This window comes from Zootoca vivipara, chromosome Z1, assembly GCF_965207765.1.
Source record: "Zootoca vivipara chromosome Z1, rZooViv2.hap1.1, whole genome shotgun sequence".
Classification (NCBI taxonomy): domain Eukaryota; kingdom Metazoa; phylum Chordata; class Lepidosauria; order Squamata; family Lacertidae; genus Zootoca; species Zootoca vivipara.
Genome location: NC_142583.1, coordinates 1492660 through 1511220, shown reverse-complemented (window position 1 = coordinate 1511220; position 18561 = coordinate 1492660). Strand labels below are relative to the sequence as shown.

Sequence of the window (18561 nt, the reverse complement as noted above, 5' to 3'; positions counted from 1 at the left end):
ACTCTCCCGTTGGGGCTGAGAGCTCAGCCCCTTTGCGATGGGGGGGGTTCCCGCCTGCATCAGCCAGGAGCCAACCAATCCGGTTGGCCGGGGGCGTGGCCAGCCGGGTTTTAAGCAGACCGCAGGTGGGAACCCGGTCTCTTTAACCCCAGCTCCCAGCTGCATCGGTTCACCCGCCCGCCCACCCTTTAGGCTAGGCTGACACTGCTATGGACTTCAGTTGGTCGCCTGGTTGGCCAGGGGCCTGGTAGGACTTTTCCCACTTGGGCTAGCCAAGATGGTTTTTTCGCCTACCTCGTAGCAATCCGTCACAACTACTGGTTTGGCGGTTAGGCATTGGATGTTTTCAGTAAAAGATTAATGGGGGGGGGGGTAGTGCCATCACCTGCCCAAGAAATGGAGGAGTATTCTGTTAAAGGTTTCCAGGGGTGGGGCTTGGTCCAGAGGAGTTTCGGTTGATGTACATCACTGAACTCCTTACTGGTGGTTAACTTCTCCCAGACTCTAACACACGGGTTGGAGTCGGACATAGTCGGTTAGGATCCAATGCCTAAGCCAATACCGCTCAACATCCATAACGAATAAAGTTGTGGCCAGGAAGGACATGCCTAAGCTTGCTCCAAGCTCAGACTGCATGCTCAAAACTATATTTCTGTATTTTGTACCCAAGAGTATTCTAACTGTGTTCTCCTTGCTGCTGAATGCGATAGCGCATAAATCAGACCTTTGGATTTTGTAAGCAAACATTTTTTTAAAAAACCTACTTAAGAGTGGTCTGTTCATTGAGAGAGGGGAAGAAAAGGAGAAACGCTGCAAGCAAACTAATCGGGATATATACAAGTGTCCAACAGCCTATTACTCCCATGTTATATTGCTCCTTGACTTTGTGACCATTTTAAACTTTGCTGGGGGGTCACTCCCGCTGGAGAGTGTGTTAAGCACCGTGCTTTGAATCTAGGCATCCAGCCAATTCTTTTAATTAAAAGTAAAGAACCCCTGGACGGTTAAGTCCAGTCAAAGGCGACTATGGGGTGCGGGTAATTACCCACATGTGGGTCATGTATCTGATTTCCCCCCATAAAAAGCTCTCTCTCCTGTCACTACCTACCTAATCTCAGATTGAAAGGGGGGGGGTTGGAAGGGTAGATGGGCTCCAAAGATTATTGTAATGGTTGGGCAGGCTTATTGAAGAGGTAAGGTAAGAGGGAATTTGAACCTGGGTCCTCCCCAATTCAAGTCCAAACTCTAACCGGGGTTAGCCAAAGAGGTGCTCTCTGTCCCTGACCATTCACCCAAATGGCATCAATGGGTACATATGGAACTTGTTAGCCTTCATTCCAGAACAAATGAAAAACCCCTTCAGATCAGCTTTTCACATGTTGAGAAGTGAACACACATCTTTAGCCAAGAGTCAATATGGTGTAAAGGTTAGAGCAGGTGAAGCCAATGTAGTTCCATCCAGAGGTTGTTCTCTCAGACACAGTCAGCAGGATCCATGGTCAGGGATGATGGGAGTTGGAGTACAAACAACTGGAGGGCCACATGCTAGTCACTCCCTGCTGTAGTCTACCCTGGAAGTTACCAAGGCATGAATAACTGTGTAGTACCCCCAGGGTACATTTTCTCACATGTACATCTCCTATGCTGAATGCACAAATTGCACTCTCCTAGGAGAATGGTTCAGTTGTGCTATGCCACATGTAGAATAGACATTGCACAGTACAGATCTCCCATTTTCAAGTAGATACTTCTACAGCCCATATTTATTTTTCTTCCATTGCTTGTGGTATTTGGATTTCAATGAACCCAAACCAAAGCAGGGTTTGCCAGAATCTGATATTGCACCACATTACACTCGGCGACATGGGTCAGGGAATATTTTGCCTTCTCACTTCCACCAGCTTATAAACTTTGGCAGATATGAACTTACTTATTAACGTCTGTGTGACATGATGCCAGCTTTAAGCAGCAGTCTGGCTGTGTTCTTAAAAACAGGATTGGTAGTTTTTTGTGGGGGGATCCATGTCAACTCCATCCATTTAAATTCTGTTTACTTGTAGTAATGGCACACACATGTCTGAAAAGCTGCTGATAAGCCACACAAAGCTTATGTTACTCTGTTGCTATTCAAAGCCTGAAGTTATTCATCTTTAACCAATAACCAGAGAAATGGTTTTACAGGAGACTGAATCGAGATGCAGTGATTTTCCATTTTGTTTGGTTAAAGCATTAAGGATTTTCACAATGTTAGATGAAATGGGAGAAACACACACTTTGGGAACAGTAAATTAGTTGTAGGAAAAACACTGTAGGAAATCCCTTCTCCTGTTTGGCTCCTTCTCTGTGCTCCAGAACTAGGATCTGTAAGCAAGGCCTTGCTTTATATTCCATCATGCTGTATGGCAGCAAAAGGGAAGCTGTGGTCCTCCAGATGTTGCTGAACTCCAACTAGCATGGCCAATGGCCGGACATGATGGGACTTTTAATCTAACACATCTGGAGGGCAACAGGTCCCCATCCTTGCTGTAAGGTATGAGGACAAGGAGAAGAGGGCCTGCAAAAGAAGCTTACCTGCTCCCAGTGCTACAGTATTTTTCTAGAAGAAGATGTGCTGGAACTCACCATGAACGCCTCCCTTTTCTTATAATGGCAATGGCACCCACCTGAGAGGTGCTGGAACTGAGTTCCGGCTGAAAAAAAGCGCTGCCTATTCCATATGCATACAAGAGAAGCAAGCATTGGTTGTGAAATGTATTCTTCTAGTTTCAGAACAATAAATATATATGCATATGCACCGTTCTCTGATGCTGTAGTAGATTTCTGAGATTTAATGTTGGAGATTTAGTGATATTTAATGAATGCTTGGTTTCTATTTTTTCCATATGATAAAGATATTTGAAAAGAACATTTAAAAACAATTAAATCAACTCAAAAGGATGCAGCAGCTCAGGATGGCATTTTCAACTAGTTTTTCTGTTTTCGATATATTGATAGTGCAACTTTCACCTACTAGCTGTAGAATATAACACATAATCATAAAATCTCTCATTTACACTTCTTGGGATTGCAGCCAACTACATTTTATTCAGAGTAGACCCATTGAAATTAATGGGAGTAAGTTAGTAATGCCCATCCATTTCAATGACTTTTGTCCAAGTAAAACTAGTTGGATGTAACCTTTGTTTATACAACACTTTCAAAAGTCACATGAACAAAACATACTGGGACATGCATGGAATTGCATGGCCAGTCAATATCATAAATGCCACAGATTGATTAATCCACATGCACACATATCTACAGTATACCAACACAAACGTGTGCATGAGAGACAGAGAGCGCCTGTGTGCCTAAGTAACCAAATGATGGCGTCTGCAGTGAGTCCTGCAGAGAAATGGTGAGTTGAGCAACAAGAGTTATGATACCTCTTTTTCCAGGATACGTGAAATCTCTCCCAAAATCCTATCCAGAGCCGAGACTTTGTTGCTGTCTTGAATTTGAAGTTGCTTTAGTAGGTCTTTTACTAATCGCTGCAGCCTTCCATGCAAATGTTGGGGGGGAGGAGAAAAATAAAGATCAGAATTGGGAAAATTACATTCCTGCAATATATCACTGAGACTTGATTAATCATAGCATGCTAAAGAGAGAAACATTGTGAGCCTAGCCACTCCTACTCACAAGTAAGCTCCACCAAGTTCAATGGAATCCCCCCCCCATCCAAATGTGTGCTTATATTACAGTGGCATCCAATGTCGGAGAAATGCTCCAAGGCACAGGGTTGCCTTCTGGGATTCGGAAGCCTCTCTCACTATCCAACCTTCTTCTCTAGCACTTTTAATGTTGACATTAACAAATAGATAGGGTACGAGGGTTGGGGGGGATATCACAACTGAAGAGAGACCTGTGATTAGAGTTTTCTTTTTATCATCCAGGTACAGGATTGGGGGCTCTCACTCAACTACTGTGTGTTCTGGCTTGACATATACATTTGAAAAGAGTCCCCCAAAAAACAACAACAACAACAACAACAACAAACCACAAATATAGTCCGAATTCTGCTGCATTCCTTCTGTTTTTCCAGCCATAGTTAAGTCAAAGGGGAGCCCTATGTTTGGCCTTACAATATTTCCATAATTCTTCAAAGCCCTATCTACCGTGACTTGCATTTCCACATCCCTAAAGGATTTCTCTCTCACATTTCCCCTCATATTGCAGAATATAAAGTTACCTTCTCTTAGATAACTCTGATGGTTACAGAATTGCTTAACTTCTTGGAGAACTATGGATTGAGCAGTCGGTTGACTCAAGGAAAGTAAACATATTCCTTTCTTTCTAAATGCTCATCTAGCCCTCCTATTGATATTGTAGGAACGGTCTGAGAATCTGTCAAATTTAAGACTATGCTGGATTGTGTTGGAAATTCATTCTTAAATCAGTCACTATAAAAAAAACTAGAGGAGGGGGAATTAATTTTGGTTTACTTTAGTTTCCCCCAACGTCATACACTCCCAACACTGCTGCATTTCAGCTCCTCTCACCCGATTGGCCATCCTGGCTGGGGCTCAGGTTGCTCTGTCGTTCAACAGGTTTTGTACAAAAGACTGCTTCTTTCACCAGGCCTCTCACCCCTGGTAAGTGGAGAGCTCTCCTTTTTGCTTTTGCTTTTTTTTTTGAAATATAGAGAAGCATAAAGAACTAGCTTTTGATGACCTGTTTTGTGGGAAAGCCAGAGGAAGCAAGGGGAACTATTTTAAATTTATTTCACAAAATTTATACGCTGTTTGATTATAAAAGGTAAGAAAGGTAAAGGACCCCTGGCAGTTAAGTCCAGTCCTGAACGACTCTGAGGTTGCAGCACCCATCTCGCTTTACTGGCTGAGGGAGCCGACATTTGTCCACAGACGGTTTTCCTGGGTCATGTGGCCTGCATGACTAAGCCGCTTCTGGCAAAACTAGAGGAGCACATGGAAATGCTGTTTACCTTCTCGCCGGAGTAGTACCTATTTATCTACTTGCACTTTTGAACTGCTAGGTTGGCAGGAGCTGACAATGGGAGCTCACCCCGTTGCGGGGATTCGAACTGCTAACCTTCCGATCGGCAAGCCCTAGGTTTAGACCACAGTGCCACCTGCGTCCCTGCTTGATTATAACAAAGCAGATTAACAGAGGATATGGGTGGGGATAAAACCTCCATCATAGAGTTGGAAGAGGCCACAAGGGCCATCCAGTCCAACCCCTTGCCAAGCAGGAAACACCATCAAAGCATTCCTGACAGGTGGCTGTCAAGTCTCCGCTTAAAGACTTCCAAAGAAGGACACTCCACCACACTCCTTGGCAGCAAATTCCACTGTCGAACAGCTCTTACTGTCAGGAAGTTCTTCCTAATGTTTAGGTGGAATCTTCTTTCTTGTAGCTTGAATCCATTGCTCCGTATCCGCTTCTCTGGAGCAGCAGAAAACAACCTTTCTCCCTCCTCTATATGACATCCTTTTATATATTTGAACATGGCTATCATATCACCCCTTAACCTTCTCTTCTTCAGGCTAAACATACCCAGTTCCCTAAGCCGTTCCTCATAAGGCATCATTTCCAGGCCTTTGACCATTTTGGTTGCCCCCCTCTGGACACGTTCCAGCTTTTCAGTATCCTTTTTGAACTGTGGTGCCCAGAACTGGACAGAGAATTCCAGGTGAGGTCTGACCAGAGCAGAATACAGTGGTACTATTACTTCCCTTGATCTAGATCCTATACTCCTATTGATGCAGCCCAGAATTGCAGAATTCATCTGAAGATCCCACAGCGGTTCACAACAGAAAAATACAATAAATAATAAAAACAACAACCCAATAACCACTCCCCCACAAACACATTAAAAAACCCAAAAAATCAGCCAAATGCCTGGTTGATGGGAAACATTTTTGCCTAAAGATATGTAATGAAGGTGCCAAGTGAGCCACCCTGGGGAGCGCATTCCACAAACAGGGAGCCACCATAGAAAAGTCCGGCTATCGTGTTGCCACCCTTTGGAACTCTGATAGAGGAGGCACATGAAGGAGGGCCTCAGAGGATGATTGCAGGAATGTTCAAACATCTCCAATGAAATAGTAACTCTTTAGCCTCGAGGGAAAATATCCTAAGACCTTGAAGACTACATCCTTATCCTGTCAAATAGGTAGGTAGGTAGGTAGATAGATATGTTATTGCCCTCCAATATCAATAATACATCCATTCAAAAGCAGACAGGATGCTGCAAGTATACCGTATACTTTTTGGAGGTTCTTGAAATAGGTGGAAGATACACAACACACAGGTGCAGAGGTGGTAGAAAACAGAACTCCACAGGCACTGCAACAGCAGCACAGAACTGAGATTTTACTTCTTCCTCTTCCTCAACATTCTGCGCTTTCCCACTAATGTATTTTAAAAGACTGCATGGAAGGCTTGTTCCTCCATTTGTATATACTGGCAAAACGCCAGAGAACTTAAGTCAAGCTAGAGAGATTTATACTAGCTGAGGTTCTGAACTAGGGTAGGTTTGCCAGTAGAAGGAAATTGCGAAATACTGTTAAAACTCTATTAAAAAGTTCTCTCTGTGCTTAGCTTTAAATTATAGAATAAACTACATTCAGCCCATTGATAAATAAAATTGTTCTATCCCCTCACCTTTTCCTTCAATACACGAAATTGGATTCATGATCAAAAAAAGTGGGTACTTTAAGCTCCACCTGGCCATAGGAAATAAGCAGCGGGGGGAGGAGAAGGGCCAGGAGTAAGTTTTCATGCCCTTGTTGCAGTGGGTTGGACTAGATGGTCCTCAGGGTCCCTCTATGAGCTACATATACCACCACAAGCAGCATATGCTCCAGATACAAGCAAAGCCCCCTCAAATTCTCATTTTTCAAGCTCGGGAACCAGAGAATTTTCACACTTAAAACCACTAGTAGATCTGAAGTTTTGTGATGAAGACTAATCTGAAAAATAATACCACCACCCGTATTCATAGGATGGTCAATTGACTTATTAGCTATTTATGTGTGTATGTGTCCAAATATTCACCCACATCCATGCTTCTCTGTGAAGCCTTTGCCCAACTTAGAATCATAGAATCATAGAATTGTAGAGTTGGAAGGGACCCCAAGGATCATCTAGTCCAAACCCCTGCAAAGCAGGAACCGAAGACCTCTTGACCCATAAGGGGATTGAACCCATGACTTTGGCATCATTAGCACCATGTGCTAACCAACGGAGCTAACACAGGAAGCTGCTTTTTACTGAGGCAAGTGGTCCACCTGGCCTAGTATTGCCCGCACAGACTGGTAGCAGCTATCCAGGGTTTCAGACAGGAAACTCTCCCAGCCCCAGCTGCAGGTGCCACTGGCGACTTGAACCTGGGGACCTTCTACATACAAGGCAGTTGTTCCCCCACTGCGCTATGGCCCTGCGCCAACTATACACCATATGAGAAAGGGGAGGTGTCAGGGTGCTGCCGACAACTCCTGGCTGATTGCCCAGGAAAGCAGAAAGACAGAGAAAACACAGGCTTTTTTGTTCTTTTTACTATTATTCCAGATGCCAAGGCAAGGCAACCAAGCACCTTTCAGTATCTTAACTTGCTCTGAGTGAAGCTCCACACTTCTTCGTACTTCCCTATTCATCCGACTCCTCCCCTCTCCTGCAGTTGCTGTTAAACTTCCTAGTCTCCATTTCTTATTGCAGAGGCAGGGAACCTCAGACTTTGGGCCAAACAAGGCCTTCCAGGACTCTATCTGGCCCTTGGGACTATACCTAAGTCCCACCCAGGGAGGCCTTTCTTCAGTGCTGCTCGGAGTCCTTCATGCCTGATCTCCCCTGGCTGCAATGGGTTCTTGACTGCAATAATGCCTCTTGCTTGCCTGAATAGAGGGTAGAGGAGTGTGTGTGCGCAGGCATGTGACACCTCTGATTTTTGCATGCTAGAATGTTGCCTACTGAGTCACATCCATTGTTCTGTTCCATTTTTTGCCTCTGGCTCCAGCCACTTGGAAGGTTGTCCAGGGGGGAATGAAGCCCTCGGCCTTGTGGGATGGAACACTGGGGCAGACAAGTCACAACAGTTCCTAGAGTGTCCACTAACAGGAACTCACCTGGAGGGACACCTGACTACAGGTCAGTTCCTGTTCCCTCAGACATGCAAATGAGTTGGATTAGACAAAAGCCCTAGCCTGCAATCACTCTCTCTCTCTTAGCTACTTCCTCCTTCGATGGAACACATCTTCAGAGAATCTCTAGTTAGCATGGTTCTCACTCTAGGCCTGCAGCCAAGAGTGAGACCAAATGGAGTCTTACTTTACTAAGTAGTCTCTAGATATATATATACTTGTAACTTTTCTAAGCAAGCCTGCCTTTCTGAGATTATGCTGTAACTCAGGATGAAACTGTAAGTAAACTCTATCTTATTTTATAAACACTGTGTTGTGTATTTCTTTTAAGAGGGACAAAGGGGACCTTTGCCAGGAAGTGTAATATTGAACTATAAAGTGTAATATTGTTATAGAGATTCTAGCGAATCTAACGCACATGCTTTGCTGCGCACAAAAGGGGAATGTCACTCTGCTAATATTGGAAGCTTGCTAACACAAGCTTGGATAGGATCTATCTAATAATATATCCTAATCCACATCCCTAACATTCCCATAGGCCTGACAAAACAAGGCAAGGGTGGGGGGGACCTTTAAAGTACGGCCTAAGTACATGCAACGGAAATGACCAGAGATTTGTCCCTTGCCTCCTCTGCTCTATTTGTCTCCTCGTCTCATGTTACATCCACAGTCTGTTTTCTGTCACTCCTTCTTTGCAAAGCACCACATACATAGGGGGCCTCTGTATGGCTTTTTATCTGTGGGAATTAGCATTTCCCCTTTTTAGACATGCATTTATGCAGCTTACCTTTCAAACTATGCCCATAGAATATCTGACTGGTAAATGCTTTAACAGGCCAACAAATGACTGTCTTTATGTGCATGGATCAAGCGAGATCAAAGATGCTGTGCATTGTCCTTTATACTATTCACCCAAGGGATAGATTTCTTTATTCATTTCATTAATTTCTAGAAGGTTTCAAAATTAGATGGTTGCTTTCCTGTGTGGGAAAGTTAGTTATCTATAAGGTTGCTTTATATGCACCAGCAGTGAGAGAGTTATAGGCTGCTTTTTAAAAATCTAAAACAGTGCCGACTGCAAAATAGATTTTTAAATTTAAATTATTTTGGAAACTTTACAATTTACTATGTGCAGTTCTGATAATTCAACTTACTCCTAATGGTTTGCTTTTTGTGATTTAATGGCTGACAAGAATGAAAAATGGCTGACCATATTACATGGATTGAACATCAACATCTTCATCTTCCAGTAACACAATTGTATCTAGTGACATATCAAATATAAAACAAGGTCCAAATGCTTACTTTGCTTTGTAAGGGGAGTCACAAGAGCCATTTTTTGCTTCCATTATACTTTCATATTCCTTTGCCCTAAGGAGGAAAACATTTTAAAATATTAGTTATAACTCACACAAGGCACCCTGTAGACTTCATTACCATTTTACTCCTCCCTTTCTTTCATAGCAATAAAAGAACAGAAGTTTGGAAGACGGTTCGGAAGCTTCAGCTAGTGCAGAATTCAGCGGCCAGCTTGCTCACCGTAGCAAGACAGTTTGAGCATATTACACTGATCCTGGTCTGACTGCACTGGCTACCAATTAGTTTCCAGGCCAATTCAAAGTTCTGGTTTTGACCAGAACTTAAATGGCTCAGGATCGCAATACTTCAAGGACCACCTCTTTCCCTATGAACCTACCTGGACCCTGAGACCTTTAGGCGCCAGGCAAAAATGTTCCTTTTTAACCAAGCCTTTGGTTGATTTGATTGACATCCTATGCCCTTTTAAAATGTGGTTTTTGGGGGGAGGGGGTTGTTGTTTTTATTTTGATTATATATTTTGTGGTTTTATATTTTGATTTTGTTATATGAATCACCCTGAGACCTCCAGATATAGGGTGATATATAAATTCAATTTACTACTACTACTACTACTACTACACTAATAGAAATTAGACTAATTGTAAGACCATTTCCCCCATCAACAGCACTAGCTTCCTGATACTAGGAGTAGACACTGGTCCCGTTTTAGTAACTGTCTGATGAAACATTGAAGCATCTATAATTATCATAAGCATTAACTACAAAAGGAGAAAACACACTTCTAGCATTAAAAAGGTGTGTCTTCCAATTGATAACAGAATTATTAATTGGTATTGACAGTGTTTTAATCACTTGCGTTTCATTAATGTTTCGTGGCAGAATAACAGGGTTAGCAATTGATGCAATTACATGAGCCCCCCCATCCCCTGCCCACAGGAAAGCCCTGTATGAATGGTTGTTTCACTTAAGAGAAATGTAAGCAGGAGTCAGAAGTACAAACCTGTTCAGACAATTAAAAGGATTCAGGTTTATGTTGGCGAAATGCCAACACGGTGGAGACAGAGGCAAACGCTCCTTTTGACACAGCTTAACTCTGTTCAATCTGGCTTGGGACAAGATGTGATTCACCAGCCCAGCCAACGACTCAAACAAAGCCTTGGCAAAATTAAATTCAGAAGATACTTTGATGATTTAGGAATGTTTAAATTTTCAGCTCCTGCAAACAAAGCCCAGAGGTGGAACAAATAAGGTAAAAGGTAGTAGCACTTCATTGGAAAAAAAGTACACCAAAAAGGCTAAAAAAGAAAAGCAGAAAAGCAAACAAACCAGTAATTGCATGTGCTATAGTCACGAAAGCAAGTTTTGTAGAACCCTTAGTTGCAAACATGGCCCTATTTACTAGCAACCGTTTCCAATTCTGTGGAATTATTTTTGGTATGGGCTGCTGCTCCCTGTGTTGCTGATCATTGTTCGCTTTTGAGTTTCTGCAGACTGACTGTATCTCTCTGGTCAGGGTTCACATTTGTTTTGATCTACAGTGTTCACTATTGCTTTTATTACTTTTGTCATTACCCACTTATAAGAAACGTGGGGTATACATTTTTGCAATATATAAGCAAACAAAGGAATTATTGCAACACCTAACTGTGACTGAAATGAATTTGCATTTACTTAGTTTTCTCCTGGTTACATTATTATTTTGCCCTTTCCTCCAAGGAGCTCAGGGAAGCTTATGTGTATTCCCCATTTTTACCCTCACAAGAAGCATTTGATTGAAAGTGAGGCTTAGAGAGAGAATGGACTTAAGGATGCTCAATCAGGCATGGATTTAAACTCTCCAATACTAACCACCTCACCATCAAGTGGCTTTCTGCCCAGAATGGAAACTGGGGAAAGGATGCACCAATCCTATAGCTCACTCACAATTACTTAACTTTGGTAAGCAACAGGTTGGTAGCCGTGTTGGTCTGACGTAGTCAAAACAAAATAAAAAAATTCCTTCAAGCAGCACCTTAAAGACCAACTAAGTTTGTCATTGGTATGAGCTTTCGTGTGCATGCACGAAGTGAAGAGGTGTGCATGCACATGAAAGCTCATACCAATGACGAACTTAGTTGGTCTCTAAGGTGCTGCTGGAAGGAATTTTTTAATTTTGTTTGGTAAGCAAGTTGTAGTGCAAGACAGGAGTGCCTGGTGTGCTATGGTCCATGGGGTCACGAAGAGTCGGACACGACTAAACGACTAAACAACAACAAGCAAGTTGTGTCTGCACTGCCTTTATGTTCGGCACGGCTGGAAGAAGGGGACCATTCAGATCCCTTCCAGTCGGGATTCAGGCCTCATCATGGGACTGAAACTGCCTTGGTCGCGCTGGTTGATGATCTCCGGCAGGCTAGGGACAAAGGTGAGAGCTGTTTCCTAGTTCTGCTGGATCTCTCAGTGGCTTTTGACACCATCAACCATAACATCCTTCTGGACCGTCTAGAGGGGCTGGGAGCTGGGGGAAACTGTCATACAGTGGTTCCGCTCCTTCCTCCTGGGCCATGTTCACAAAGTGGTGGTGGGGATGAGTGTTCAGACCCCCGGGTTCTCACTTGTGGGATGCCTCAGGGTTCTGTCCTTTCCCCCATGCTTTTTAACATCTACATGCAGCCGTTGAGAGATATGTAGATGATACCCAGCTCTACCTCTCTTTCAAATCAGAACCAATGAAGGCGGTGAAGGTCCTGTGTGAGTGTCGGGAGGCGGTTGGAGGATGGATGGTGGCTAACAGATTGAGGTTGAATCCTGAAAAGACAGAAGTACTGTTTCTGGGGGACAGAAGGCAGGTTTGGAGGACTCCCTGGTCCTGAATGGGGTAACTGTGCCCCTGAAGGACCAGGTGCGCAGCCTGGGAGTCATTTTTGACTCACAGCTGTCGATGGAGGCGCAGGTCAATTCTGTGTCCAGGGCAGCTGTTTACAAGCTCCATCTGGTATGCAGGCTGAGACCCTACCTGCCTGCGGACTGTCTCACCAGAGTGGTGCATGCTCTGGTTATCTCCCGCTTGGACTACTGCAATCCGCTCTACGTGGGGCTACCTTTGAAGGTGACCCGGAAACTACATTTAATCCAAAATGCGGCAGCTAGACTGGTGACTGGGAGCGGCCGCCGAGAGCACATAACACCGGTCTTGAAAGATCTACACTGGCTCCCAGTACGTTTCCGAGCACAATTCGAAGTGTTGGTGCTGACCTTTAAAGCCCTAAACGGCCTCGGTCCAGTATACCTGAAGGAGCGTCTCCACCTTCATCATTCTGCCTGGGGACTGAGATCCAGCGCCAAGGGCTTTCTGGCACTTCCCTCGCTGCGAGAAGCCAAGTTACAAGGAAACAGGCAGAAGGCCTTCTCTGTAGTGGCACCCGCCCTGTGGTACACCCTCCCACCAGATGTCAAAGAGAAAAACATCTACCAGACTTTTAGAATACATCTGAAGGCAGCCCTGTTTAGGGAAGCTTTTAATGTTTAATAAATTATTGTATTTTATTACTTCTGTTGGAAGCCACCCAGAGTGTCTGAGGAAACCCAGCCAGATGGGCGGGATATAAATAATAAATTATTATTATTATTTTGTGGCTTTTTAAATGTGTTTGTGGGAAAGGGGTTATTGGGTTTTTTTGTTTTATATATATATATTTTTGTATTTTTCTGTTGTGAACCACCCTGGGATCTTCAGATGATGATGATATTATTATTAATAACAATAATAATAATAAGTAATCAATGTAAACAGGGCCCAAACTGCAACATTTTAAAATTAAATTACACATTCAATACAGCAGTTGCATTAATAAACTTAGATATTACTTTCTATCAAATATCATGGGACAGCCATCCGTCATGGATGCTTTAGTTGAGATTCCTGCATTGCAGGGTTTTGGGCTAGATGACTCTCGGGGGTCCTTTCCAACTCTACAATTCTATGATTCTAAATCCAACTAAGTCATACTCACAATGGAGGTAAGTTACTTATCCATTGTTTGGAATGTGTTGATATTGAACATCACTAATGTTAGATAGCCACCAGGGAGATCTGGTCTAAGGCTATGGCTTTAAAAAACATGAATTCATAGTCATCAGTGCCCATTAAAGATATCCCCCTTTGATGTTGCGAAGGAGGAAAAAATCATGTAATTGCACTTATTATTTACTCTCTCTTTCTAGTCATCTCCCAAACCTGTGAGATTCTATCAGCAAATTGGGTGTACCAGACAGACAGGCATGGGTGGGTAAGTAGGGAGAGGCAGAACTATGAAAAGCTCTTAAGTCAAGGATGAAAAGCTTGACCTTTATCTAGCAGGAGAAAGGAAGGATTCAGAGAGAGACATGACATGATTAGAGTGACAAGCAAGGAAGTTGATTTTCAAGTTTGCACAAAGTCAGTGAGAAGTAGCTTTTGTATGTTCTGCAAATATTTATCTTCACTACATTCTTGCCCTGGGCTATCCTTTGCCCCTTAATTATCTTCCTTGATTAGTTCATAGTTTTCCTGTTGCTGGATGGCAAGTGATTTTTTTATTTCTCTGGCTAACTCAAGATGCTAAGCACCATTTTTCAGTCCAACAGCAGAATTAATTTCAAATTTGGTTTGCTATTTTTTCGCATATGAGGTATGCTTTGCTCAGAAGGGCACTATTTCCTGTTTTCCTTCAGTTCATGTTTTACCCCTAAAGGTGAGTACATTTTAGAATGTTGTTTTTAAATACTGGTAAAAGCTGCTTAACTAGAAAGTGGCATCATGAAGTTAGTTCAGATAAGCAATCTATTTCTTCATCAAACCAAAACCGCTTTCAAAATCTTGGGAAAGTAGAAAGTTTTATATCCAGTCTTGCAAGAGAAAACCACAGGCAAATCACATCAATTGACTTCATCAATGCCATGCCATTTGCCTACATTTTAGAATTTAGTTCATCAGTCACCAATTTGCTGTGTGCATCTTGAAGCACTATTTTGATAGCGTCACATACACGTTAATATGGAATAATTTACTTTGCTATATATCAGCAGTAACAGCACCTGCTTAATGGCTTCAGGTTATAAATATTATTAATAAGACCAAGAAAACTTCTTAAGAGAATAGATATCTCATTGATCAAGGGCTGTCCCTTCATTCACCTCTGCCATTACGGGTAGTTGCATATTCTGGTTTTGATTTAAGACCTAACAACTGGGTGCACTTACTTGCTTGTCCTCAATTTTTAATATGTTATGATTTTTAAAATGTTACCATTTTCTTAATTTCTGAAGTGTGCTTAACATTACAAGTTCTTAAACTGGGCAGGTTTTGCTTTATGATGTGTCTTACAATAAAAGTTGCAGAACAGCTACAAATGCATACTTAAATGAATGATGTGGGCAACTCACCTCCAAGCCTATGTTGTAGATGGATTAAGAGCAGGTCTTGCTCTTCAACCTTTTACTTGCCCCAAGCTAATTAATTTCTTTAAATTTGAAACCTAATCAAGTTCCATTTTAACAATTTCCAACTATTTCTTCACCTAACAATTCCGCTTATAACACAGCCCTATGCATCTTTACACAAAAGCAAGTCCCACTTGGTTCCAAGGAGCTTACTTCCTAGTAAATTGTATTAGAATTAAGCACTTCAAACCAAGAAAAAGAATCTCCTCACATTCCACTGATTATTACCTCTTTAATTTACGAGCCATGAGCAATCTCCTCCTTGATATGCACAGCATTTACCATTGCTGCTTATGTGCCAATTAGTAAGCTAAAAGTAGAGCAAGAGATGCGTACAGTGGGACCTCAGTTTAAGTACACAATTAGTTCCGGAAGTCTGTACTTAACCTGAAGCGAACTTAACCTGAAGTGAACTTTCCCATTGAAAGTAATGGAAAGTGGATTAATCCGTTCCAGACGGGTCTGAAAGTACTCAAACCAAAGCATACTTAAACCAAGGTATGACTGTATTTAAAATTAAATGTACGTACACTTAAACCTCCAATCCTAAGGATACACACACATTGTTTAGAGTTAGTTTAAGCCTACTCTTTCAGTTTTACTAGATTCTCAAAGTAGGGTACAATTGAAATATTTTCACAATACTGTAGAACGGAAATTGCAAGCAGAGCAAAATTAAATCAAGGGTCAGCATTGGAAACAACAACTACAGGTAAAAAGCCTATCCAAAAAGGAAAGGTCTTCAAAACCTGTTCAAAAGGGGATTTTTTTTTGCAATTGCCCCACAGTGCTGAGAAAGTGATTCCACAGCTTAGAGGCCAACACCAAACAGGCTCACGTGGCAGCAGCCTTGCGGAGGGCAAGATTGCCAGCAGGTTATTATCCCCAGATTTTAGTGACTGGGAGGGGATTTTTGGAAAGCACACTTAAAATAAACAAAATAAAAAAATTCCTTCCAGCAGTACCTTAAAGACCAACTAAGTTTTTTAGTTTGGTATGAGCTTTCGTGTGCATGCACACTTCTTCAGATACACTGAAATAGAAGTCCCCAGACGCTTATACCGTATGTAGAGAAAGGGTGGGGAGGGATATCACTCAGAAGGGTGGTGGAAATGGGTGATTGACTGACTGATAGCTGTTGATAACTGTAAACGACTGCACATGGTCTTGCATTAAAAAGCAAGGGGTGAGATGGCTGAAGATCGCTTTATCATGTATAATGAGATAAGAATCCAACGTCTCTGTTCAAACCAGGTCTCTCCATGGTTTTAAGCTTGGTGATAAGTTGCAATTCAGCAACTTCTCTTTCCAGTCTATTTCTGAGCTATCAGTCAGTCAATCACGCATTTCCACCGCCCTTCTGAGTGATACCCCTCCCCACCCTTTCTCTACATATAAGGGTCTGGGGACTTCTATTTCAGTGTATCTGAAGAAGTGTGCATGCACACGAAAGCTCATACCAAAAAAAAAAAAACTTAGGTGGTCTTTAACCGGCATCCCCAAACTTCGGCCCTCCAGATGTTTTGGACTACAATTCCCATCATCCCTGACCACTGGTCCTGTTAGCTAGGGATCATGGGAGTTGTAGGCCAAAACATCTGGAGGGCCGCAGTTTGGGGGTGCCTGGTCTTTAAGGTGCTGCTGGAAGGATTTTTTTTATTTTGTTTCGACTACGTCAGACCAACACGCCTACCTACCAGTAACTACACTTAAAATAAATAAGTGTCAACGGGGCTTAATTCCAGCTCAGCTACATATTATTGTATAGGCTACATTTGCTGCTCAAAGAACAAAAATTAATAACCTTACTGGTCACAGAAACTAAAAACAAGCCATGTTATTGCACAGCTGATGGTATATAGAGAGAATATATTTATAATAATTCCCCCTCCCTCCTGCGGCATCCCCTGTCCCTGCCTCTCTGTTCTCAGGGCTTCAGCGGGAGGGGAAATTGCCAAATATTGCTTCCCTCCCCATTTTTACTGATGAAAGACTCACCATTAGTGGAGTGACACCATTGGCTACAACCCCAAGGCTTCGCACTATGGTCTAAACCACCTGTCCCTGCTCTATAGCAGCCTTTGGAAACCTTGTGCCCTCCAGATGTTTTGGACTATGGCTGTGCTACCTGGAGCTCATGGGACTTGTAATGCAGAACATCTGGAGGGCACCAGGTTGGCAAAGGCACTCAAGACTATTAACTGCAGGGTCCTATTGAATGTAACATGCAAAATTACGCCACTGTAAATATCACATTTTAACAGTGAATAGTTGCAAAGATGCTAACTTATCTAAAAGATTTGTGTGCTAAATGATAAGCCTATTCATTGACGTTGGCCACTGAGTTGAAAAAAGAAGAAAACCCTGACATCAGAAGAGCAGCTATGTGAATGCAAAACAATTTTTATTACAATGTAATAAAACAGACAACAAAGCTGCTGAACAGATTCACTGTCCTTTTGACAATTAAGAAGAGCTGTGCCAATATTTCATTGCTTATGATTGATTCCAACCAAGGGAAAGGAATCCTTTAAAGAGGAAGGTATTTAACAAAATTAACAATATCAACTGTGTGTGTGTGTGTGTGTGTGTGTGTGTGTGTGTGTGTTGGAGCAGAGATGACCCTCTGATGGGGACACTGTTGCAGCACCGCAGCTCATGACAGAACAATGCCTCTCATTCCATCCTGAAACGCAGATGTCACATTTTAGGCCAATGACAAAGGGCAGTTCTGACAACTCACTTTCCATTTTAAGATATTTCTAACTTTTCCTTGTTGTGGCAGGCAACAAAATGGATTAAACCCAGCCTGGGGTTTTGACACTCCAGCCGACAGGCTTCTATTTGTTGATTACTATTGATTCTCTTTGATACTTCATTTTAAAAATCAATAGCCAGGAAGAAAAATAGTCATGGTTTACACATAATTAAACATACTATTGTATGCTGGAAGAGGCTACAATTTTGGCAGGGCTCTAGCATCCAATTATGAGGAAAGCTCTTAACAGGTGAAAGAAAGGGCTCCAGATCGATATTCAGTTTTCTTCTTCAATCAGAGAAAGTGGCCATAAATTAGGCTCATCAGTGTTATTTTCAAGATGTTCCTGAAACAAATAACTTCAAAAGGTTTTTTTAAAAAATATTTTATAGCATTTTTTTTGAAGGACGAAAGAAAAAACAAGCTTTACATACAGCAAAGCTAGATGAATCTCCCCCAATACCTTGAGTTCATCCGTGCCTTCAGTTTCTTAGCCTTCCTTTTTGATTTCTGTCTCTCTTCACCATCTTTTAAGGGCTCTGCTGGGATTGAACTTTCTACTACAATGTCCACAATGTACTTCTTCAATGACAAATGCTCCTGGAGGAAATAAGGAAGCAGTGTTTAACAGAGAAAATATTGGGGGGTTAAAAAGCAATAAAATAGTATTTCCACTGTATCAAAAAGAGACCATTTTAAAATGTCAAAAAAAATACATGCTTAAAGAAGATGTGCAAGATGATGATGAAAAATGATGGAAGCATTGCAGGCTCATGGCCAGTTCACAAATTCAGTTTTGCTCCTGTGCCATGCGAAGGCATGATTTGTGTTCTCCAGGACCCACATCGCTGCAGGTGAACCATGTACCACCGTGATCATGGAAAA

General features: G+C 42.2%; 1 protein-coding gene across 8 annotated transcripts in view; it reads right to left on the bottom strand.

Annotated features, from left to right (window-relative positions):
* Window positions 1-18561, bottom strand: part of SCAPER (S-phase cyclin A associated protein in the ER) — a 190130-nt gene that overhangs the window by 94535 nt on the left and 77034 nt on the right. For all 8 annotated transcript variants that reach the window (XM_035112173.3, XM_088660809.1, XM_088660808.1 and 5 more), the window contains 3 exons: window positions 18140-18276; window positions 9444-9509; window positions 3426-3537 (listed from right to left, as the gene is read on the bottom strand). In XM_035112173.3, the coding sequence (XP_034968064.2) occupies window positions 3426-3537; window positions 9444-9509; window positions 18140-18276 (315 nt within the window). The remainder of the gene's footprint in view (window positions 1-3425; window positions 3538-9443; window positions 9510-18139; window positions 18277-18561) is intronic.